Raw genomic sequence first — 25175 nt, forward strand, 5'->3', positions numbered from 1 at the left:
TTGTTATATTGGAAAACATCGAAATCACTGATTGAAAATATTTTCTAAGTGTGACTTTTTGTGCAGACACGAGTGACAATCAGTAGCTGGTTCTGGACAATGCCTGCCCAGTTTGTGACCTGTTCAAACCAACTGTACATACAGAAGTTTTATTTGCCATTGTTTTCCAAAACTTTTTTCCTTCCTGCGTTACATGTAGTCCTCAAGTGACTGTTTGGATAACATGACAGAAGACCACTTCCTTCTACTGGTGTTTCTTGCCTTGTCTATTAGGGATTTTGCATGTAATTCTACATAGAAACTAGACCACCTTTTTAAGTCTCCCAAACTGTTTCTCCACTGACTAAATGAATTTCACTAATACAATTTCAGCTGAAACCTTTCTAGATAAAATATGTATTTTAGTTGGGTTTTTTCTCCATGAAATGCAGCGTCAAGTCTTCGGTTGTCAGGATACGGTAATAAAGATCTTTGTAGGACCTGCCTCCCTGTGCCGTTGAGTATGAAAGTCCAATTATGTGATGTGATACTTAGAAATTTCTTCTGAGTTCTGTTACCTCAATGTGCAATAAGTAAATCAGCTGCATTTCACATAGCTTCTCACCCTGTGCAGTTTTGTAGTGTGTGTTCTCAAATATAAACGGTTTAGGAATTGTTATATTTCTAAGGTGATTTGGCCTAGGTTTTTTTTTTTTTATTTATGGTCTGAACTGGTAAACCATGTAAAAAAATTGTACACTAACTATTTTATGATCTCTGTAGTTACGTGTCGGCTATGGTACCTGTGAAGTCTCCAAAAGAATATTATGTACAGCAAGAGGTAATCGTACTTTTTTGTGAAACTGTGGAAAGGTAAGCAATTCAATTAATTACCAGATTTTCATTTCAGTGCTTCACGGCATTGAAGCATTCAGCTTTCAGTCTGATTTTTTGTAGAAATACCTTACCAGTAGCCTGTAAGAAGCATCATAAAAATGTCAGCTAAATGCTTTCCTAGCAAATATCCAACTACAAGCTTAAAAAATATTATGCATGCTTGCCAGGTACAAGTGTTTTCTTATGGCTGTAAAAGGTAATAATCCTGTAATATTGTAGGTGTGGCTAGTTGTATATGTGTAAATGAAGAGTTAGCATTTAAATGGGCTAAATCTGCTTAAGACATCAATGGTTAATGATAATTCAGTCAAGAATATGTGAGGAGATTATTCAAATCATACGTGAAACATCAGTGATTAACATGAAGAACTTGTAAAGTTTCTTGAAAACCCTAGGAGGACTGGAGCATCTATGCATATCGTGTGGTTGAGATTTGATCAAGGAATTGAAAGTACAGAGCACACTTTCACAATGTTTAGATGGCACCAAGATCAGAGGTGTTTTGGGCATTTTAGAAGAAAGGATTACAACTGAAAGTGATTGCAACAAGTATAAATATAAATGCCATATATTTGCCCATTCAGAGGAAAACTGTGGCTTGATTTTTGCAGCTTTGGATAATCTGGCAGTGGACTGTAGGAAAAAATGTGGAAGTTGTAGTTAGCCATGTATCAGATAAGTGCATCTAGTCCTAGCACCAAGCAAAGTGTTCATTTTATTGTCTTTGGGAATAGAAGTATTGATAAAGAAGATGAAAAAGCTGTTAATTCCATTCTGCTCAGGAACAACTCTATCAGCTGGAGCAAGGTGCCATTTAGGTGTCATCTTTCACTGTTATATAGACAAATTTATGAAATTTATAAGGCAATTAAGAAACTATGAAGAAACTAGAAACTTAGAAGATCCCATCAAGTTGAAAAGCCTTAAAAAATGAAAAAAATGGGTTTCAGTCCTAAAAAGGGCTTAAGATATTTGAAGAGTTGTTAGGGAATAGTGAAGGGTCCTGATAACTGTTGCTTTATATAACTTATTTTAGTTAGATTTGTAAGCTTAGTGTGTTTTGACCTAAAAGTTTTTTGCAAATTTTAATTGAAATGAAACCAAATGCTTCCTTTGTTATTTTAAAACCATTTCGCTTGCAAGCCCGTAACCACCAGTATTTTCCAGCAACAAGCTGAAAACAGCCATGAAATAGTGAATAAGAAGGGAAAGTGGCATAAAAATTATTTTGGTTTTGGATAACCTTAAAAGCTTTATATGTTGAAATGTTTTTTTCTTATATTGTTTTTTACAGTGGAGACTGCAACAGTCATTTGGGCTTACCTCACAATATTTTTTTCAGATTTTTTTCATGTTGAAATGGTTTCTTTGTGAGTCTAATCTCTTACTAAATCAATTTATTCTTCTGCCTAGAGCCTTAAGGCTTGGGTACCTCACTCAAGATATGATTGATGACTACGAACCAGCTTTAATGTTTACTATTCCAAGATTAGCCATTGTATGGTAAGTAATTCTATTAACTACTCTGCTCTGCTTCTGTTCACTTACAAAACTATTTAAGATTTAGTAAACTTGGCTCAGAATTTTGACATGTTTTCTTTCACCTGAGTTTTCTTGCATTTTCTTACAGAAAAAGAGGATTTTTATTTTAGAAGAGTAATTGCCAGTTTATTGTTGAAGGTCAAGAGAAAAAAGAAAGAGAAGAGGGGGGCTATAGGAGGCAGGGCCCTAGAACTGTTGATCGGTCATCCTCCAGAAAGAAAAAAAAATTGAGTGATGAATCAAATACATCAGTATATAGTATTTCATGCTGTCAAAAAAGATCTTTTTGAATGCAGATATTCTGTCACTCAAAAATAGTGTAACTTAAGGATACGAGTTCTGAAAACCAAACATTTTTATTAGTTATTGTGTATTTTTCTTAATTAGTCAAGATCTGAAAGGAACTGTCATAACAAGCTGAGTGCATTGTGACCAGTGAGTCAGTTTAAATCCCTTGCAAGGAAAGTATTAATAAGTATAAATTGTTGTGTGAATTTGTACCCTGTATTGACCATTCAGACAATTGAATTAAAGCAGATTTTTTGCTTCTTGCAGTTTATTTAAGATTGATCAGATCAAATGCATTGTTCCTAATGAGTATTCCTGATTTAATAAGATAGCAGTTTCTCTGCAGTAAAGCCAGTACATTTTAAATATTTTACCACTGAGAATGTTTTAAAGTTAACTAATGAAAGTAGTATAGGAGTAGTATAGTAGTAGTAGTAGGGAAATAAGAAACCTCAAATCCTGAGTGTAATATTGTTCTGGATATCCCCGTGACCCATTGTTTTTCTTTAAACTTGATATTCTTTATAAGTGACATTCTAAAGAAATTAATCTAATTATCAAAAGACAGCATGAAAGTGAGAATACAGTCTGAAGCTCTTGGAAGACACAAAGAAGAACATGATTGCTCACTGGAAAACCGAAGGCTCTCTGGAAAACATGCAGTGCCAATCCCAAATTACAAAGAAGGACAGAGATAGAGAAGGGAAATCAATTTAACTGCTCCTGAGTATCTGGTGATCTGAAAATAAATCACTGCCATGCAAAGTTATGCAGGAAAATTACACCATCCTTATGGTGCTGTCTTGAAGAAATGCAAGCCGTTTATTTGGACTGCAAAAGGAGAATGCCTTTGAGTTTCATCTGTCTTTCATTTCAAGTTGCCATGCTGTTGATGTTCTGTAGGCTATGTAGGATGCATCTAGGGCAAGGAGAACTGCTGGCTTCTTTTGATCCTCTAATAGCAAGCCTTTCCTTTAAGGAATCATTTTCAGAGTCATTTTTCTTTAAGATTTCTTTTCAGACATTAGCTTACTGTACATATTGTATGTTGCATTGTGTGTTAACAGGTGTCAGTTAATACTGAATTTAGTAGGAAATACTTAGATACACTTTTTTAGCTATTTTTATTTTGTTCCACAGTACGACTAGTTTCAAGCTTTGATTCTGAACTCTTTCAAAGGTATCAAGCAGAGACCTTTTCATAAACATTTTTGTAGCGCTGTAGCCCTTTTTGGTTGCTTATATTTTTTTATTTCTTCTGAGAATTAAGCTCTAAAAAAAAGTGAACCTAGAAACTGACAAAAGAATGATGTTCTGTCTGCTTGAAGTTCAGCAGAAACAGTCTCTAGCTTCTACTCGGAAAGAAGGGACAATCAGGCAGAACATTACTACATGAGTCAGTGATAACTGTGTTGCTTTGTGTCAGTCTTCTTGTTGAAGCTCAGAAAGCTTAAAATAAAAAAAAAAGTATGCATCCTTGGTAACAGGATAATTTGTCTTAAGCCACAAAAAAAATGAAAAAGACTTGCAAAAGAAGCAAATTCCTTCTTGCTCCACTTCACCCCATTCCTTGCTCCTGCCCTCAGAATACCATTCCCCAGAGCAAGGTTCATCAAGTTCAGTAGTCAGATTTCTTGAACCTTCTGTTACCTTGACAATTCTGAACTTTGTGATGGCCATCTTCCAGCCGGATGGGAGACTACAGTACTATCCTGGTACCAGGGCATGAGCCAGACTCTTAAGATTATAAACAGAAGAAAAAAGAGCAGTATATTCCAGATGGTAACCAGAGTATAAGTGGTCTTTTTTTATTATTATTTTTTTAAAATACTTCAGTGGGTTTTGTATTATTTATGACACCAGCATTGCTGTTGTATCTTAGAAAGCTTTAGGTGGCTATGCAAAGGTCTTGCTATTGAGCAGAAGACACCAAGGGTTTTATTAGTACATGTCTCCATTGTTCTGGATGATCCAGATGCAGAATACCTGGAAAGTGTCTCTGAAGCAATGTGTAATTTGACTGCTGGAAAAACAGTGTGCCCTGGAAATAGTCAGCTCTCACATACCCAAGGACAGGGAAAATGTTCAAGGTAAAATAAAGCATATGTCAGCATATGGCTGACGCTCCTGAAGGCTGTGCTACGCTTCAACAAGACCTGAAAAGACTAGAGAGTTGGTCAGGGAGGAACTTGATGAGGTTTAACAAGAGCGAGTGTAGAGTCTTGCACCTGGGGAGGAATAACTGCGTGCATCAATACAGGTTGGGGAATGACCTGCTAGGGAGGAGCTCTGTAGAGAAGGACCTGGGGGTCCTGGTGGACAACAGGTTGGCCATGAGCCAGCAATGTACCCTTGTGGCCAAGACAGCCAATGGGATTCTGAGGTGCATTAAAAAGAGTGTGGCCAGCAGGTCAAAGGAGCTTATGCTCCCCCTCTACTCTGTCCTGGTGAGGCCACATTTAGATTACTGTGTCCAGTTCTGGGCTTCCCAGTTCAGAAAAGACAGGAATCTCCTAGAACCAGTCCAGTGAAGGGCCACAAAGATGATAAAGGGCCTGGAGCATCTCTCATGTGAGGAAAGGCTGAGTAACCTGGGTCTGTTCAGCCTACGGAAAAGAAGGCTGAGAGGGGATCTGATAAATGTTTATAAATATCTAAAGGGAGGTGGGAGGCAAACGGATGAGGCCAGACTCTTCTCGGCAGTTTGTAGCAATAGGACGAGGAGTAATCACCGAAAACTTGTACACAGGAAGTTCTGTACTAACATGCGGAAGAACTGCTTTACAGTGAGGGTGATGGAGCACTGGAACAGGTTGCCCAGAGAGGTGTGGAGTCTCCTTCTATGGAGATATTCAAGTCTCGTCTGGACACCTACCTGTGCGATGTATTATGGGGTACCTGCTTTAGCAGGGGGTTGTTTTCAATAATCTCTTGAGGTCCCTTCCAGCCCCTATGATTCTGTGATTCTGTGATATGTAATCTAGAGAGTGAGAACAGAATCCATTTGATATTGAGAAATAAAAGTTGTTTTTGCAGTGGGCGGAGGATTAAATACTTATGAGCAACATGCCTGATGTTGGTAGGATCCACTCTCTCAGGCAGTATGGCAGGTGGGTTTTGTCACTACTAGTGTAGTGTTTTCTATCACTACTAGTTAGGTATTTTATGTGAAGTACACCCATTCTAAAACCTCCTCCCGGGGAAATTTTACAAGTACAGAGTTCATTTAGAAGCGTGGCGTTATCAGAATGTGTTTTTTGCAACTTAGCGTGTGGTTTTTCTTTTTTACTTCCTGTTACTATACTACCAGGTTATACTTAGAGGCAGAAAAATAGGAGTTCAAGTCATCTTTATTACCTAGAAATGATTTAGACTGGAACAAAAAAACCATGTGTAATCTTTCTTAAGCCATTGAGCTTTCCCCAACTTACCTGATAATCAATTTCTTGGTTTATTCATTTATTTTTTTTTGGTTCAGCTGCAACAATGAATTAAAATTATGTTCTTTCTCTTGGGCTTCCATTGCTCTTTCTCCCATGTTTTAGGAGCATGGGATGGAAGGAAGGGAATCTTTCTCCTGTTGCTTTAAGTAACATTTAATTCTAATAGAGGTGAATAAGACAAGATAACAGTATGAAAATTAAGTAACTTGAGTGTAGTTCTAATATTTATGTACAGTTTCATTTGTGATTCCTCACCCAGTAGTTGCTCTGTGTGATTAAATTTTCATTTTTGTCTATTCATGCATGTCTGAACTGCAGTGGCCTTGTAGTCTACTCTGAGGGACCATTAAACTTGGACCACAAGCCAGAAGATATGTCTGAACTCTTCAGACCTTTTCACACACTGTTAAGAAAAATAAGGCAAGTAATAAACAGTGGTTGCAACTGCTTCTTTTCTGCAGTGAAAATCAGAGGGTAAAACAGTACACGTAAATGCTTGCAGAAATGTTTGTTTGCTAAGTGAATGTTAGAATACGTGCTCCTCTCATCTGCCTTGTGTATCCTTGAAATATCTAACTTGCTTTTTCAGTTACCAGCAGTTTTCTGAAGATTTCATCTCCTTGCTACTTTCTTTTCTCTGAATATCATTTTACTGCATTTCACTTTTTCCTTGTGGTAGGTTGATGCCTGAAATATTAAAGTTACGGTTTATTTTGGGAGATCCTGTTTCTAATTAGCATCAATATTTCTGTTTAACTAGGCTTATTATATGTTCTCAGTATGTTATGATGCAATACTCAGGTCATTCTTAATCTAATAGAAGTGACTATCAATTTTTCATATTTTGGTTCTGTTTTTACAGGGTGTACCATTTTATATGTATCTCTTTTCACGGTGTTACAGTCTTGGTAACCATTGGAGAAGTGTTTTTTTGGCTCAATTCAAGTACAAACAGCATTAAAATAATTTTTCCTTAGTTGAGGTCTTTTAAAAAATTGGTGTGTTCCTTTGGAGAAATCAAGCTATTTCTTACATTAAGTTTTTTATATTTGCACTTACAGTACGTTATCTGGAAGTTTTAAAAAATAAATAAATTTTTAAAAAGCCTGTAAAAGAGCATGTTCTCTCAATCCATGGACCCTATTATTTTCTTTTCACTCAAATTTGTATACCGACTGCGAATTTTATTTCTATAGATCTTGAGTTAACTTGGCAGTTTTTCTTTCCTGTGTCCAATTTTCACTTGTATGTGTCCTTTTTTGTCTGTCATGATAATGGCTTGATGTAAGAAGAGTTTTCACGGAGACTGAATTTATCCCAATTAATCTCCAAGTGAAAAGCCTATTTCTGAAGTTAGTTTTTATAAATATCCAGATCACTGGCTGACTAGAGTCAAAAAATATTTAAAAACAAATATACTTCTCAAAATCCATACTTTGTGCTTACTCCTTACATTTCGTAACAAGGAAAATGAAAATCAGTGAAGTCAGCTTATTGCTTAGTCCATTTAATTTTCAGTTACTGTGAACTAAATTCATGAGTTGAAAAGACGTGGGTAACATCCTTTTCTGTTCAATATCTGTAGCTTTTGTTACACACTTTCAAAAATGAAAAGACTCTTTCAGGTTCATTTTTGGAAAAGGAATTCTGATGCTCTAAGATTTATGTATATAATTTATTCTTTGACTCTTGACCTGAAAGATCATTTTGTTCCAACTTCCCTGCTGTCAGAGGGAGCTGTCAAGGAACTCATCCAAAAAATCTTGATTATTTGATAGAATTGGGCTTTAAAAAAAAGCTACTAGGTGGTGATTTTTGAAGTTAGCAAGTCTGGGATATTGCAGTACTTCTTAGTTCTGCCCTCTTTTCAGAGCTCCCTGCCTGCCTGGTGCTTGGTTCTGGACCTCTTACAGCTGATGGCAAGGTCCCTGTGGATTGCAGTAGCGTGCAGTCAAATAAACTGAAGATTAAATGGTGCAGAATCAGGGGACCCTACTATTTTACATACGCTGAAATCTTTCCACGTGCACTAGAAATCAAACGTAGTATACCTGCTGTCAGTGTGTTAAAGAGTACAGGGGGACAGGTTGTGAAACATACATGGTGACTCAGGGAAAATACGATAGTTTTACCAAGATGGTTGTGTTTAAAATTTGGAGCTGATTTCAAGACTTTTTTTAATAAGGGAGCACAGTGATGTCTGTTATTTATCAGCATCAGGTGATGTGTTGGAGCCACTCTGCTGGTGCTGCTGTGCTGAGCCTGGCTCACCGCAGCGGAAGCAGGAGGATGCAAATTGCATTTCCATACCTGCATCATGTCTTCCAGTGGCAACCCCATAAATGGAGAGCTGTTTGTGTTCTGTTTGGAGTGCGGACTGAGTCATAGGCTGGCAATAGTAACAAGATGCGCTTTCTGAAAACAGAATAAAGTGCCAGTCAGAACAGGAGCAGAGGCAAATGTGCGGGATCCCTGCACCTGGGTTGGGTGGCCCTGTCCTCTGCTCAGCTGGCTGTCCTTGACTGGACATCTGGCCTCGATCTTTGAAGAAGTAATTTCTGCATCCTGGATATTGGCAGTAAAATATATTTATTGCTTTTGCAATACATAGAGTAAATGTTACTACCAGCTTGTAACAGGCACAGTACATTTTAAGACCTTGTCTTTTGGCTGAAGCCACTGTAAGAAAAATGTTCCTTGGATTTTCAAGGGTAGATTGCTTTGCTGTGATACCATGCTAATAAAAGGAGGTGAAACCCAACATGCACCTTTCTTAATTTGCTGTATTCTGAAGCCTCAGTGAAAAGCAAGTGCCCCAGAGCTGTCAGGCTAGACTGCAGAAGCCCTTATTACCTGTGTCTTGTGAGTAATGAAAACAGAGGGAGAATTATTTTTTTCATATGAGCACAGTACTTGCTTGGATCCACTGGCGTGTTACAGATGCTTCAACAGAGAGGAAATGAACCATGGAAGTAGATTCAGTTTAATTAAACCTTATGCTTTGACAATGATATCTATCATTTAGTTTTAAACTTACAGTAGTAAGATTTACCATTTATTTCTGTATACTGGTTAACATTAGTTCTTTTCCCAATAAAAGATATTTTAAATATATAGGCATTTTAAACATGCCTTGTTCCTAATGTTGGCAGTGAATCTTTCTTATTTACTATACAGTGCGTCACAAAGATAACTGTTAATCAAAAGTCTGTCATCTTGCAAGGAAACTTGTGTTTAAATTAACACAGTGAGTCTAGTTTTTTTATGCAGAAAACTGAAGGCAATTGTCAGATTCTGTTTTTCCTAGGACAAATGACGTCTGTTTGTAGTAATGCTTCTGGTGTTTCAATTAGAAAGTTGAACAGATTTCATATGAATTTAAAGTAGGAATTATTTCCCTACTAAAATAACAGGACTGCTGGACTACAACGTCTAGTCAAACTGGTTGTATTCAGCATTGTAAGTGGCATGGGATCTCACTCAAAACCCTAAAAGCCAATGTGACTGTCAGCTGATTTAATTGATTTTTGAATCAAGCTTTATTTACTTATCCTTAAAATTGCAAACAATTGTTCTCAAATTTTAGGTGTTATTGGCAGAAACAAAGAGTTCAGTGTTCAGTGAAGTTAGCCAGTTGGCTAGCATGCAGTAAATATGCGTTTCTGGGATTTGCAGATACCTTCGTCTTTACTATGAACATGTGAAATGTTTAATAAATAGATCCAAGCAGTCAGGCTTTCTGTGTCTTCAGAAGGGACATAGAGCAACTCTGGGTGACCAGACTGCTGCTGGCAGTTCTTGACAGAGGACACTTTTATGTGCAGCTTCTAATTCAGAAGCATAGTATAAATCAAATTCAGATATAAAAATGAGTGCTGCATCCATATTCTTTGTTTTACAGTTATAAAGCATTTAATTGAAAGTCTCAACACTTTTTTAGGAGCTTATAGTCCAAAACTTCATAATAGTGGAGATGCTTTATGTCTCCAGAAAACAGTCTAGTAAACACTTTTAAGCCTGCCTGATTCTTAACATCATGCAAAAGCCTAGCTCCCTGATACCTGAGTTGCATGTAGAGGAGAGAGCCAATTTCCAGTCACTATTTCACTGAATAGGCTTCTAGGATATCAGTGTTGTGTAAGTGATATTAATACTTTTAATGAGCTCTTTTTATCTGACAATGTAAGGGTGTGGAATTTCTACTGTATTCTATCATAGAATAATTTTCAGGATCTAATACAAAGGATGGCAAATTTATTTACTAATCAAAGACAAATTTGCAAATTAAAAAATGACAAAGTACATCTAATTGGAGTAACATTTTCACTCTGAGAGGTCGGCAAGAGGAGAAGATCCATTTTACTTCGATTTATTTTGGGGCTTCATTGCAAGGATATAAATAATTTGGTACCCTGTATTTGCCTGAGTGTTCTCAAATTCAGGCACCGGCAGTCCCACGTGTTCTGAACATGAATGCAAAATGCTCCGTGAGTTATGCAGCTGAAAGCATTCTGTGCTCCCAAGTTCACTTTCTGGATTTCTGTACTGACAGTAAAAGCTTTTTTAAATTGTGTAGTGTCAATGCCTCCTGTGATTGTAAAAGCAATGTCACATGTATTTCTTTATTTTTAGGGATCTACTTCAGACATTAACTGAAGATGAACTGCACACGCTGGAGCGTAACCTGTGCATCTCTCAAGATGTGGATTTTCCTGTCAGAACAGATCCTGAAGTACCCTCTGTCATTACACCAGGCATAACTGCAACTTTGCCAGCAAAGGAGCTCTCAGCAAAAGCTGAGAACACAGAGGCTGAGCTGGCTTGTTCAATGCAGTATGATGAACAGGAGCTGGAACAGCTGAATAGGATGGTACACAGAGTTGGAGATGAAATGTCTTCTCTGCTTTCCCCTCCAAGCATCTGTCAGTCCCCAGCTCACAGACCTAGCCTAAGAAATAGTTCCAGCACAGAAGCTTCACCAACAAGACACCATCTTGACAATTTAACTGATGAAGAGGACAGAGTGTTTTTTATGGATGACCTAGATGGAGCAGGAGAGGCTCTTGCTGGGTTGGATTCAGTAAGTGATACTTTTGCTTGGGTGAATAACCCTTGTCACAATTCAAAACAGAACCTGCAATATAGAGACGCTCTGCTGTACGAGAATGGTCAGCAAACAGAGGAAACTTTGCTTTTAAAAGATGCAGAAAGTGATGTAAGCAATAATAACAATATTGAAGACAGCAAACAGATGTCTGGTATCTCAGTTCAAAATTCATGCAGCTGTTTAGAAGGTCCGGATTCACAGTTATACCTCAATGGTTGGGATGCATATGCTGATGATGCAGAAATGGCAGAAATGATAGCTCACAGGACAGGGGGAATGAAAATATCTGCTACTGTGATATTCAATCCTAAATCTCCCTCTAGCTCAGAATCCCCAGTAACACCCGAAGCAGCTATTAATTGTGTTCCTGGATCTGCTAATCCATTAGCAAATGAGGAGGAGGATGAATCTCATAAACTCAGTATAGCTGCCACAAACTGTCTAATTAATTCCTGTGTGTGTTGTGGCAGCTGTGAAGACAGCAGGGAGGAGAGTGTGGAAGGTTTAAAGACTAAACATTCTGCAGGAGGTGTTGTAAATGCTTCATACACACTAGTGAAGTCTAAGGAAATGGACCATGTAGATGACCTGGACAATTCAGTCCCTGCACAGGAAACGTTAAAACCCGAAACGTCTGCTTTATTAGCAGAAAGAGACTTTGGCAGAGAAGAGCAAAATCTGCCAATCTCCTCTAAGTGCCTGGCACATTCCTCAGGTTCACAGGTAGGAGCAGAAAATGACTCTCAAGGAGATGCAGAAAGCACCTCAAGTCAGCAGAAAAGGTGGGAGAAGAGAAAACAACTGTGTGAGAGAAAAGTGGAGAATAACGAAGATGCTGGTAGTGAAAGGACAGCAAAGGAAGACACAAAGTCAAGATCTAGTTCAAGGTAAGACCAGCTTGATGGCTTGGTAGTAAGATTTGCATATAAATAAATCCTTCTTGTTCTTTAGTGATCTGTGTTTAATGTTGATATAAATTTTTGTTGAAGGATTAAGTTTTTGTGTACGTAATTTTAATGCAACTAACTTTTTGTTGGTTTTTGTCAGCTTTTTTTAAGAAAACAAAGAACAGCTGAGTTTGAAATCAAGTAAACTAATTTTCCCATTTTAATGTAACAAAAGATGTATTACCATTATAGATTACCTGGGTGACTATATTTATTGCATTCTGCTGTTTTGCAGAAAAAAGCGTCTAGCAGATACTAAAAAGTTAAATTCTGCATCACTGCGGGGGATTAAACTGTGATTTAAATACATCCCAATTCTTAACTTCATTTAAGGAAACAGGACTTATCTGATCATGTTGCCTGTGGGCATGAGTGGATTTGTGAATGCATGTGTTGAAGGAACTTAACAGAATGCAGACACAGCTTTTAAACTTTATTAGACCATTTCAACCAAAACTAGAAGAATAGAGTTCATAGATTAATGTTTGTTGCATTTTGTTAAAATAAGGAACTTTATAACACTGAGAGACCATAATATCTGTGAAAGAAAATGGTATGATTCAACTCAAGTTTGATTAGATGTTGGGATCCTACATACAATTGTAGAAAGCCAGACTTTTTTTTTCTGCTTTTTTGTATTTTTATACTTATTTTCTCTTACTCTTTAGAGAATAACTTCTTTTTAGTGAGTAGTATCCTCAGTTTCCCTGAAGCATTAATATCACAAAGCAAAGGGAATAAATGTAACAAGTTAATGTTGTCTTATTTATTTCTGTGATAATTTTCTTTCTTTATGCCTTGCTTTGTCAGTAGTTCAGAGGTTGTGTGGTGCAGGATTTCTCTCCTGTTGTATGTGTACAGAGTTCAGGATAAACTTGAACCATGAAGCATTACCGCAAGATAAAGGCTGCAGAAATAATAATTTAATAATATTCCAATTGAATCATGAAATATTTTGCTAGATGTGAAAATGGAATCAAGAATTCTTTGGGCCAGAGTTGATTCCTCTTACAGGTACAATACAACATAGCATGCTCAAAACTCAACTTTTGAAAGGATGACATTATTATCCTCATTATTCTGAGTGTTTGCAGTATTAGGCTTGCAAGTATTGTCACATTTAGGGGCTCATGACAGAAATACCAAGTGGTCTTTATTTGAAGAAATAATTCACAAATCCCTTTGACATTTAATGCTTTTACAACACTTCAAGTAGAATACTGTTGTATGCTTAATTACAATGTCCTGATAAATTATGAATCTATTACATAATTCCATTTGTCTAGTAATACTTTTTCCTTGGGTAGGATATTAAGTGAAATTTGTGAGGGCAATTCTGTAAAATATAATACAAATATCTTTCAGCTTCCTTTTATTCTCTCATGGATTGTTTATGCAACAACAACTTATTTTCCAAGTCCTTGTGCAGTCTGTGCCATTTGGGACTTTGTAGACCTCAGTAACGCTTTCCTGAGATGATCTGTCTTTGAGGTTGGAGAAGTCACAGCCTACTTGATCATTCTTTGTGCTGAAGCTGTCCCATAACTTTAATCATTCTTTTTGTCTTTCTCTAAACCTTCTTCCATTGTACTGTTTCCTTCCAGAGATAAGGGAATCGGAACTACAGTTAGTCAAGATATGGGCAAACTGTGGATATGTGCAGTGACCTCATCATTTTCTAAGGCTTTTCCAGTGATTTCTTATATTTGACTTTGGATTTTTTTGGGTTGTTGCTGAGTGGTGAGCTAATGGTTTTTGCAGTTGTCTGCCAGCTCCCAAAATGCCACTTGTGAGCTCAGAGACCATCGGTCTTTGTGAAGCTAAAGTTTTTCTCCCAGTATTTATCAGTTGAAGCTCCTGCCATTTTATTACCTGATATCTGGGCTCTGTGATCCTGTCCAGTTCCTCAGCCTGCCCTTTTTCTAGTGCTCTTCAGTCCTGCTTGCTCTCCTCATTTCTGCTGGACATAATATGAAAACGAACCCCCCCCTTAATGACCTCCTGCTATTTTGAGAAGTGCTTACTTAACAACTTCTCCCATCTCATGGTTGAAAATTATTTATCCATTTTAGGACTTTTCCTCTTATGGTATAGACCCTTAATTTTGTTTTTGTGTGTTTTCACCATTGCCTCTTCCACAGTTCCTTTATTGGTGACAGTTAATTCTCTCTTCTTCTTACGGAGACCAGAGTGCCTCTATTACTAGTTGGGAGGCAGCATTCCATTTTCCCAGAAGTGGGGAAATGAGATGAAGGCATTATGATGCTAGATTGTTGCTCCTTTACTGGAAACTATTCTCATGTAACTCCTTCAGTGTATTCTGTGGGAAATGGAGGTGCTGTGGGTCTATCAATGGCATTAGCTTTAAAAATTGTGTGCGTGTGTTGCTCGTTAGTTTTCAGATACATGTATGCCTATTTATATACTTGGTTCTTGCCTCTGAATCACTAGTCATGTTGTCAGGAAGAGAGGGAGTTCAGTTAGAAAACACAACTTTGTGGACCTTTTCTTACTTACACTGCCTGAGTGGTGACTAATCACTGCTTTTCAATGGTATTTTTAAATTGGAAGATCGTATTAGGCTTCTGTGACTGCTCCCTATTGCATGCTTGTGAATGCCAACTTAACCAAAGGGGAAATGTTTGAGACAGTAGATAATTCTCAGAATGATGGACCCATTAGCTAGAACAATAAGCAATCTAATATACATGGAATAGCTGCAGGGCATGCTCATTCATCAAATTGATAAATGTATTTACTTTCTCGTTACTGTAACTCAGAAACTAGGAAAAGAAAATTTTCTTTCCCTTGTCTGAATCAAGCAGCTATCAAATGTGTTCATTGTGAAATAAACTGCTTCTTTTAGTAAATCTGTTCTTATTCAGTAAGACATGACATTATTAGTGTAATTTCAATGATCCTGTCAGGTTTACTGTAATTAATCCTTTAAGTCTGAAATACCTTGTATTTCTTGATCTAGCATCAATGTTCAGTGGAGTTTAAGGTAAAGATTAAATACTCTTCTGCTTAAGATCCAAGTGGTGGCATGTCTTCACTACTTTGGGCAATAAGACAAAGCTGGTGTTTTCTTTTGCTCCATTATTTGCTTGTGCAAAGACAACAGAGTTTTGGGCTGCAGCATTAATGCTATACAAATATGAGAGGCACTGGCAAAGATGTAGTCAATATCTGATCTGCTGCAGGGACAATGTTATAAGTAAAGGCTGTGGTAGCAAAGCAAACCATTAAAGAGAAGAAATATTGTAAAACAATAATGCAGAAGGTGATAAAACTACAGCAAGGTGGCATTTAATATTTTGGGAGTAAAAAGGACCTATATTAACACAAAAAACAAGCTTTAGATCTGTATCTGGTCCTCTTCCATTCCCTTCCTTTCTCTTCCAACTAGAAGCAAGGTATACATATTTCTAAATGTTCTTTTTGTCAGAATTGTCTCCCTCCTTTTTCTGAGGGAAGAATATACAAGGACTGAGTATTGTGTTTATTTTGTCTTTATTTTGGTGTTTTGAAAGTTTTTGGCTTTCTGTTTTTTCCAGTATTGATTTGTCCTTGTAAAACTTCTGTTACATCTGCAGATACTGCAGGAAGTCACACTGACATGCTGTGCTAGTGTTTTCATGCCTCAGGTTTAAATACTTGGTTCTGTGGTGTATTCGTTTTCCTACATACTGACCCATAACAATTTGGATGTAAAAGGTTCTGAAATGTAGTTCCTCTCCTTTTTGCTGTACATCTATTATGTCTAACTTAAATCATACCTTTTTTTTTTTTTTCCATTTTCCTTGATCTTAATGTATATGATGAGCGTACTACTCTTAATGAAGCCTTTTCCAGTGCAGCTGAGACTTGGCAAAAGAAGCTGAGATTGGTAGCGAGGAGAACATCCAATCCTCATGCATTCTGCAAGTTCTAAGTGTGTCCATCAGCTGCTAGATACTGGCACTGTTCGCATTTCTTTGCGAAGGCTTAAAAAATAGAATAGTTCTGCCATATGCTTTTGCTGTGTAAGTAGGAGGAATGAGACATCCTCAGAAGAGTATGTTTTGCTATTTACTGATCTATATTGCAATTCTACAATAAGATGAATAATTTAATTTTCTCCTCCTTGGTATTCAAGATGTGCCATTTCTTAGCTCTGCGCTTCTGTAATCTAAAAACTGTAAAATTATAATATATTTAACATTTTTATTTCCTCAGTGTGTTAGAATGGCTTTGTAAAAAGATGAACACCTGTTTTATACAGTAGGTGTTCTAGTTTGGGTGCTTTATTTTGTTCACTCCTTAGCAACATGTGACGTGCTCACGTTTTCTTTAGAAAAACTTTTAAGATACTACAGTCATTCCACCACTATTAATGCATGGAAAACAATTATTTGAATAGCATTACTTCAAAAAAATGAATAATAATAATTAAATGAATAGTAATAATTAAAAAAAATCCTTTTTAGCTTGACTTTGAGTTTATAGCATTTGATTCTATAAGAGGCTCCTCTATCAAAACTAGATTGATATTGCAATACAGAACAACTTGATTAAGTGTATTAAATTCTTGTCTTCCCTATAATATTCCTATCATAGGAAGACTTAAGAAGATTGTGCCTGTCTTCACGTGACAATTTGCCTCTTCCAGAAAAATTAATGGACAGCTGTGCTTGTTCACAAAAGCAAAAACATGTCTGCTTAGCCAGCTTGTATTGATTAGTCTTTTATGTAGCTGTTTAGGAGTAAGAATTTCTCATCAGCAAGAAGGAAATAGTAGCTGATTGGGGAAAACATACCAGCCTTTTGATTGCAGAACCTTTCTTAAGCAGTCTTTTATCTGTCTGTTGATTGAAATTCCTTTGTTCCCCTTCTGCTATTCTGTGTCTTTACTGTGTAACCTTTTATTCATGCAACTGGAAAAATTCAGATGTAGTACAAATAAGTTCTTTCAATTCCTCCTGCTCTGATTTATTTTTTTTAACAATACAAGTCTGAAATTAAAAGTGACAGTGTGTGACCTTGTCTGTTCAACAGGGAACAGATTCCATGTGGTATCTGATAACGTAGCTGCTATTGTGAAGCATAAGCATACAAATAAAAGGTGTCAGAGTTGTAGAGCAGCTTTTTTCTTACTGGGTCCATATATCAAAATGCAGCATCAGGGAACTGTATTAATTGACAACATACATATTCCCAAAATGAATTTGTATGTCTAATTGATAAAACAGTGTTTTAGAAGTGACTTTTCTGAGTGGGTTTGGTGTTGCTGACATGAGGCTTTAGGGTTAGCTCTCATGTAGAGTGAGACAGACCAAGGAGAGAAGTGCTAATTAACTGATGTAATATGGAATATAATTGTAACTCAAGTAATAAGATGCATGAGGAAGCCATTGAGTGAAATGACGTGAGATTTAAGTGAACTTCTAAAAGGCTGGAAACACATTCCAGTAGAAAAGAGCACAAAATTTAATGGGCTTTAATTAATTTATTTTTTTAAGCTTACCATAGATACAAAGAATACCGAAGATGAGCTGTAAGTAAGTGGTTTGGCCTGATGGCATTCCATGAAAAGAGGTGGCTGCCTCACCCCATGTCCCTTTGGTCTGTTGCCTCAGATCTTTATTCTGTGTTTTGATCAGAAGTGCTGAATAATTTTATTTTGGTGAGTCTGGATGGTGGTTTTATTCCATACTAGAACGTAATTTTAAAGTTAGCACAATAGGCATTTAAGACCTCAGAGATAAAACAGAATGTTGCCACTTTACATTCATTGAATACAGCACAGTGAATCCTGTGAGAGCAGAGGTCCAGTGCAACCTGGCGCCTATTTCACATGAGTGTGAGATGCCGTGAAGTTCAGCTCACACATGGGCTGGTGTGGGAAGGAAGGATTAGCTGTTCTGTGGGACTGCAGGCTGCCACAGAACCTATCTGCATGCACACACATGTCCCTTCCTATAATTGTGCTAATGCACAAATGCACCTTGGCTGTAATGGTAGCCATGAGTCGGGAAGCGCAGGTCAATTCACATCAGTACCTACAGTGTCAGGCAGGCACTAATGAGAAGAAAATTGTGTGAAGAGATGTCCCGAATCTGTGTATACTGAGGAAAAAAAATGTAGTGAATATGCCAGGAATCTGTTCTTAACAAGTTATTTTATGTAGTTCTGGGAATGATGTAAAGCAGACTTCTCAATATTCAGTTTCCATTTCTTGGTACTGACTAAACACAGAATTTCTGACTCTGACACACTCCAGTCTGAATATCAACTAGAAATAAATATAAATAATAAATATTATTTCCTGGTAGAAAAATTCAACCTGTAATGGTATGAATAAGCGCAAAAAATATTTACAGAGTGTAATTACCTAAATGGTGCAGGTATTTTTTGTACAAGAAACTGATCTCTGTAAGCAGGTTTTGTGTAAAGCATCTCCAAACAGTTCACATTACCAAGTGCTTACTGGCAGCTGGGTGAGATCAGTGGGTGGCTCCACCTGGCCAGGTTCCTACACCGAGTAAGAGATAATGCAGAAGAAAACGAGGGCTTTACGAGGCAGTGGCAATCAGCTTTAAGACTTAAAAATAGATGGATAGTGGAACTGAAGAGAAAAAATTATGCTAGATGTTATAGCTAGCAACTAGTTATAGGTGAGATGTGACTCAGACATCCATGAAAGTGAAAATAAAGGTACCGTTAAGATTTTTGACAAGGTGAACCATTCTTATGCCATTCAGTTTTGAGGTTCCTCTTCGTGTTTACCCACCGTCAAGTCCCAGTCCGTTGTGTTCCAGCCCTCACTATCATTTTGCCTTCTGGCTTGGAACATCCTATCCAAAAAATTAGCTGAGGATTGAAAGTAATATTGTTCTTGCGACAGAGTTGCTAAAAGCTCTTTGCAAGAGAGGTGGTACTTAGGGTGGTTTGTTTTACTTATGTTTTAGCCTGAAGCATTTAGTTCACAGACACATATCTCACTCTTATACATAGGAGAAGCGCTGGCCCTTTTGGTTTTGGTTAAAAGCTGAAAAACACAAATTAAAAAAAAAAAAAAGAAAAATCATATGCAACCTATGAAAGTAAATTGAATTTAGGTTCTTAAATAGTCTCATGATTTTGTTTTGCGTTCCGTTGGTAACAGATATTTTGACTGGATTTCAAATCTGTCAGGCAGAGCTTAACAGAAAGCACTCAAAGATGAATAACAAACCTTATCTTTCTCAAAAGTGTTACTGCCCAAATGAGCTGGCAGGATTGTTGGACTACAAAAAAACTGGAAGTGATGGGGAGGTGAGAGAATAACAGGAGATGCTGAGTTTGCTAGTTGTTCTTATTTCCTGGTGTTGTTGTTTAAAGATTGCTTTATTCTGAATGATACATTTCATCTTTGCAAGACAGCTTCTCCTGCTCAATCATGCTGTGAAATCGCATTCTAATGTGTTGTTTTTTTTACATCCTTTGCTGCCATAAAACACCAAAAGTGCATTCTAGTGGCATGACCATGTTGTAAGATTGGATGCCTAAGGTGATGAGGTATAAGAGAGGAAGCCTTTATTTAAATGCATGCATCTCTTCATAATGAGTGGAATTAACAAGGGAAATTATATAAAATGAATAGAAGTTAAATAGATTTTTGTTCATGTCTGATAAATTATTTTCCAATTGCAACAGCTCTCCTTTTAACTAAAGCATATTATACTTCAAATTTGTTTTCAAATTGGCAATCAGAAATGAAGAACATGAAGGGGTCAATTTTGCAAGTGATTAGTGGGAGGTATGCAAACAAATCCTATTATTCCGTAGTGGGATTAGGGCACATACCTTCCATACGCTGCTTTGAAGAATTCCTTTTAAGGATTCTTCCAGACTTTTAGCTGCAAAAACAGCTACAATAGTAAATTTGGTAGAAGAAAAGAATTTGGAATGCAGCTGGTTTGAACATGTAGCCCACATGCTCCTCCAATTCAGTCACGCCTAAGAAATCTGATAGCTGTGGGGGAGGAGCAAGGTAAAAGAATCGTGATCTATTCAGTTATTTCTTTTTAACTACAGGTATTTCTTAACATTTCTCTCTGCATTTTTCAGATATTTCTTTCGACTTAATTTTTGAGATCAGCAGTCTTGACTGATGCTTGTGCACTGCCTAGAGCTAATACAGCTTTGATACATTTGCTCAAGATTACATATTTTCTTATCTCATGTAATTTAATTTTCCTCTGCTTGGTGCAGTTTTCAGTAGCTGAGCACTAAATTGTTACTGAAACAAAAAAAATCGATCTCTCCAAGACCAGTTATGAAACTACTTTTAACCTCAAAATTCCAGTTAATGTTGATAATGTGACATGAGAGCTGAAGCAACATATCATTTAAAGGCTTTTCATCATTCCAGGGATGACAGAAGCAAGTTGCATACGATTAAATTATTATTCATATTCTATTTAGTAGCAAGTGGATTTCCTTTAATGAAGTTTCCATGGTTTGTCATGGGATTTCAACTTTGTGCTCATTTGGTTGATATAGAGTCATGTATTGAGGTGCACGCATAGCAAGTCCTCATCTCCTTTACTGAAGAGTCAACTGTCTGCTTTCTCATGGAATTTTTCCTTCCCATTCTCATTCTGTGGAAAACTTGACCAAACTTGTGGTATTTCAGAAGTTCTTGGAGCTTATTGATGAAGATAATCTTGCCTTGAAGCATACAGTGCCTTTATGGACCTCCAGTGATGTTATGTCTTTGTTATAACATTGAAACAGTGTGGGCGCACTGTTCTGTCTGTGCCCTCTGAAAGTGCGAGATCCTTGTTTCTTTCCTGAATGATTTAACTGTATGTCATAAATTGAACTGAGGATTTTTATAAGATATGTGCCCACCAGCTTTGCCAAATTGCCTGTCCCTTTGGGAAGAACCCAAGGTAGATATCACAGAGGAACAAAAGTACACTTGTCAACTTACTCTTATTTCTGTATAATCAATGACAACCCACGCGTTACCACACTGCTCTGTTTTTTTTTTACCTTTGTTCTTTTCAGCAGTTCATTTTGTTTCCATGTTTTTTCAGTTCTCAGGATGGCTTACGTGATTCCCCCCTCAGCTCCATCTCCAGCAGTGACTATGAGAGTGTTTCTGTCACTACATGTAGTCTCTCCAGCATATACGCTCTGAGGTAATAACTCCCTTCACAGTCAGATTTGACTAATTGTATTGCATTATGGTTGGTTGAAAATTTTCATTGAATTAACAATCAAGTGACAGCAACACTTCTGAATATTCTTCCTTTCGAACAGTGGATGCTTTTTTCCCCAGCAGTTCTCTCTAGCACTGTAGTAATTAATAGGCAACAATTTACAGAAAAGTTTTAATGCATGTATCATTGAATTATATGATATGTCAGTGATTTTTCTTTTATTTGTCCATGTAGAATTTCTTGAGAGACTGAAGGTTTTAGCTTGAACTGCACTGAATGTCTGTCTTAGGTCTTGCCTTTCTAGAAAGCATGTTTTTTTCCATTTAATTTCACTTAGTGAAGAATGCAGTAGTAAAGTGAGAGCTGCATGCCAGATAACTGTAATATAACTTCCAAAGCCTTCTTGGCCAAAGTTGTTAAGAGTAGTAGTTTTACCTTCTCATCTTCTGAGCCTGCATGTGATGGCTTTAACTTCAGTTTGTTTTGCACAGAACTCCTGTAGCGAATAGCAGAGGAATAAAGATTAGGGAGAAGAGTTACTAAAGCCTGATTTATCTGGCTTTTTTCAAGGTATGAATACCATACATGTATGTCATGTATTGCATACATTCTACACAGTAACACTGTTACTCTGGTACAGGTAGAGAGATACCACAATTTCAGTCAAGGTAAATCTTCCACTGCTTCTCGTTCTCCCTTTTTTCATCCATTTATCTCTACCCAGTGCTTCACTATGACTCCAGGAATTCCTGATTTTGTATAGATTTGGGAAAAAGAAGACAGTAAAAGTGATAGAGGAAATATTACATGAAGAAATAAGTAAATTTAGGATATTCTTACCATCAGGCTCAGTATTTCCATATTTTAAAAGGGCACATAAGGGAAGGAAGATGCCACATATCTGTTGTTTATGTTTTTAATTTTGAAACACACCGACTTTTAACTATTCTTCAAACAAAACTCTGTTTACCAACATGAAGTGGTTGCCCGCTGCTAAATACAGTGACATGGAAGAGACAGTTTGACACAGGACTATCTGAATGGGTAACAGAAATAACCAATTGTTCTTTGGGCATAGCTGAAATAAAATAAATGAGTCATTCCTCATTATGCACAACACCTTTTTTTTAAGGCCTTACTGTACTGCCTTTGTATGTTAGTATTGTATTTGCCACTGTATTCAGTTATCTTGATGTTTAAATAAACTAGATCTCTCCCTTCTCTTGTTTTCATTTCTTTCTTAAAGTTTAATTTACAGGACAAGGTTTTTGTATTTGAACTTTTGCCCAGTGAGTTATAGCATTATATCAGCCCCAGGTGTCATGCAAGAATTCAAATTATTTATTTTTCTGTATCTTATTGATATTGCTAGGGATCTAGCTATTGTAGTTAATGATCCTATAGAAACAGTTAGGTGCCTGCTTGACTATACAGGTCTGAATTGATTTCTCCTTTTGAAATGATTACACAACTTAATTTGAAAAAAAAAAAAAAAAAAGAAAAAAAGCTCACAAGTCTGACTGCTTCTGGGAAATAAGTTCCTAGATCAGTGTGTGTAGAAATGGAGTATTCCATGCATTTGTTTATATTACATTTTAAAATTTTTTTTAAAGTACTCTCTATTCTTTTATCTTGTATTATGTGAAGTGTTTTCTTTAGCTATGACACATGCTATGCAGAATTATGCTATCTCTCTACTCCAAAACAATGTTCTTTGCAAAGACCATCTCTACAAATGTTCTTTTCTAAAATAACCAAATTCTCCCTGATGTCATGTGGCTATCCAAAATAATACCTAAAGTATTGTTTTCTTTTTTCCTCTGAAATGCGCCATTTTACTATGTCTTCAATTTCTTGCTTTTTTCACTTGTAATCTTAAGAGTTAGGAATTTATTTTTAACATTTCAAAATTTTTAATGAAAAATAATTAGCTAAACAGTTAAAATACAGCGTTGAATGAACTGGTTTATTAAACAGCATAAAGGTAATGGATTTGAAACAATGAAGTATGGTAGATATGAGATTCCACATATCTGTATATCAGTTGTTTTCCAAATGGAGAACCAGGGAGAAAATTTCCACTCCTTACGTCATAGACCACAGTTTGACTCATGCTTCATTGTTTGCTGTTTTATTTATAATTGGGAAGGAAAGGCTGCTGGGACTGTGGGATCCAACTGGGATACTGTAAAGGAGGCTCCTTGAAGTCTTCTCCATCTTCAACCAGTGCAGTGTAGTTTTCTGAACTAAATTCATCCCTCCTAACTCTATGGACAGACTGATGCACCTAAATCAGAAGTTTTGTTGCTCTAGGTTCCCTGTTTTATCAAGGGAGAAAAACAGAATTCTTAGTTAAATGTACGTTTTATTCAAATGCATCTACACCAAAAATCTTCAGGCTTAAATCAGAACTATAATTATTTGCTTTTATTACTGACTGTCCTGATTAAATATTTGCCTGGAGAGCACGAGTTGAGAGGTAAAAAAAAATGTACAGAGAGTAAATGTACAGAGAATTTCTCAAATGGCTTTGTTAATGTAGCTTGGTTTGTTTATTTCACTGGTAGCAAATCTGTTTAGATGGTTAATCTAAAAGTTAGAATAAAACTTTTGGAAGTTAAACTTTCATCCCAGTACAGAAGGTATTTTGCAAAATGTAGTATCAGTATCCAGACTTGAGATGCTTATATAAGTATCCAGCTTTCTTAGTGAAGAGTAAACGTACTCTATATATTTCAGAAAGTTTCAGAGAAACTGTGTTGTTATGCAGACCCACGTGAGTTTGCATTCTCTTTCTCTTACGTCAATGTGAATGTGGAATAATACGGCTTACTTAAGTGCAAATTAGATATTTGTAATTACAGCATGAAAGTGGCAATTGGTCTATTATTTATATTAGCTCCAGGAAATGATCCATCCAGTTTTTCCTTCTTACTGGTATCTGTTTCATAGATGTAATTTTAAGAGCAATTTTTAATATAACTTCTTGAATTGTAAATAGGCGGCTAGTACTTCAGTACAGTGCTGGAAGCTTATCCATTTCATTGTCAGAAGTACTAAAGTCAGTGGCTTTTAAAAATAAACTGTTTGTAGAAATTTGTTTGTCTGTCAGCTTTCAACATGCATTAAAATTATCAGGCAAGATCCTGAGGGAGCCATTAATTTGAGTGGAAACTGAAGTGAAGGCTATTTGTATGCTAACTGAATGAGAGAACTTGATATGCTTAAAGCCAAGAATGAACCAAAGTTCTTTGAAGGACTGGAGCTGAAAATGGCCATGAAACGCAAGTTTTGGGAATAATGAGGGGGGGGAAAGTGATACAGAAGAAAAACAAGTAACTACAATTATTTGACTTCAACTCTTCTTGGCGTTCTTTGTCAAAAATGATGCAAAGGAAGAAGAAACACCAACGAATCTGCATTCGAGTAATTTGCCTGCCTGAAGAACATGGTAAAGCCTACTTCTTCATTTTGGGGTTATAATGAGTCAGTAAATGATAACTTTAAAAAGTAACTTTCCAAAGAAACCTTAATGATGTAATAGATGCCTTAATTGTTTGTTTTTATTTTTGAGGTGTATCCCTGTGTCTTAAATACCAATATTTTGTAGTATCAACCCGATCAGCTGTGTCTCTAAATCTTCCCTCTTGCAGTTTTACCATCGCACTCGTTTAAGCTGTACAGAATAACAGATGAATTCAGAATTCAGTTTGGTGGGCATTTTTGATTTAATCGATTCATTGCTGTAGATTTTCCTTCCTCCTTTCTCCTTCATTATGGG

The 25175-nt window shown here is 36.7% G+C and overlaps 1 protein-coding gene across 3 annotated transcripts in view; it reads left to right on the forward strand.

Annotated features, from left to right (window-relative positions):
• The window catches only part of ZFYVE28 (zinc finger FYVE-type containing 28), a 144416-nt gene that overhangs the window by 93531 nt on the left and 25710 nt on the right, over positions 1 to 25175 (forward strand). For 2 of the 3 annotated variants that reach the window (XM_021394859.1, XM_021394861.1), the window contains exons 5-9: positions 763 to 852; positions 2290 to 2379; positions 6468 to 6569; positions 10782 to 12143; positions 21269 to 21373. In XM_021394859.1, coding sequence (XP_021250534.1) covers positions 763 to 852; positions 2290 to 2379; positions 6468 to 6569; positions 10782 to 12143; positions 21269 to 21373 — 1749 coding nt within the window. The remainder of the gene's footprint in view (positions 1 to 762; positions 853 to 2289; positions 2380 to 6467; positions 6570 to 10781; positions 12144 to 21268; positions 21374 to 25175) is intronic. The other variant, XM_021394860.1, reaches the window with a different exon arrangement.

Source organism: Numida meleagris, chromosome 4 (genome assembly GCF_002078875.1).
Source record: "Numida meleagris isolate 19003 breed g44 Domestic line chromosome 4, NumMel1.0, whole genome shotgun sequence".
NCBI lineage: Eukaryota > Metazoa > Chordata > Aves > Galliformes > Numididae > Numida > Numida meleagris.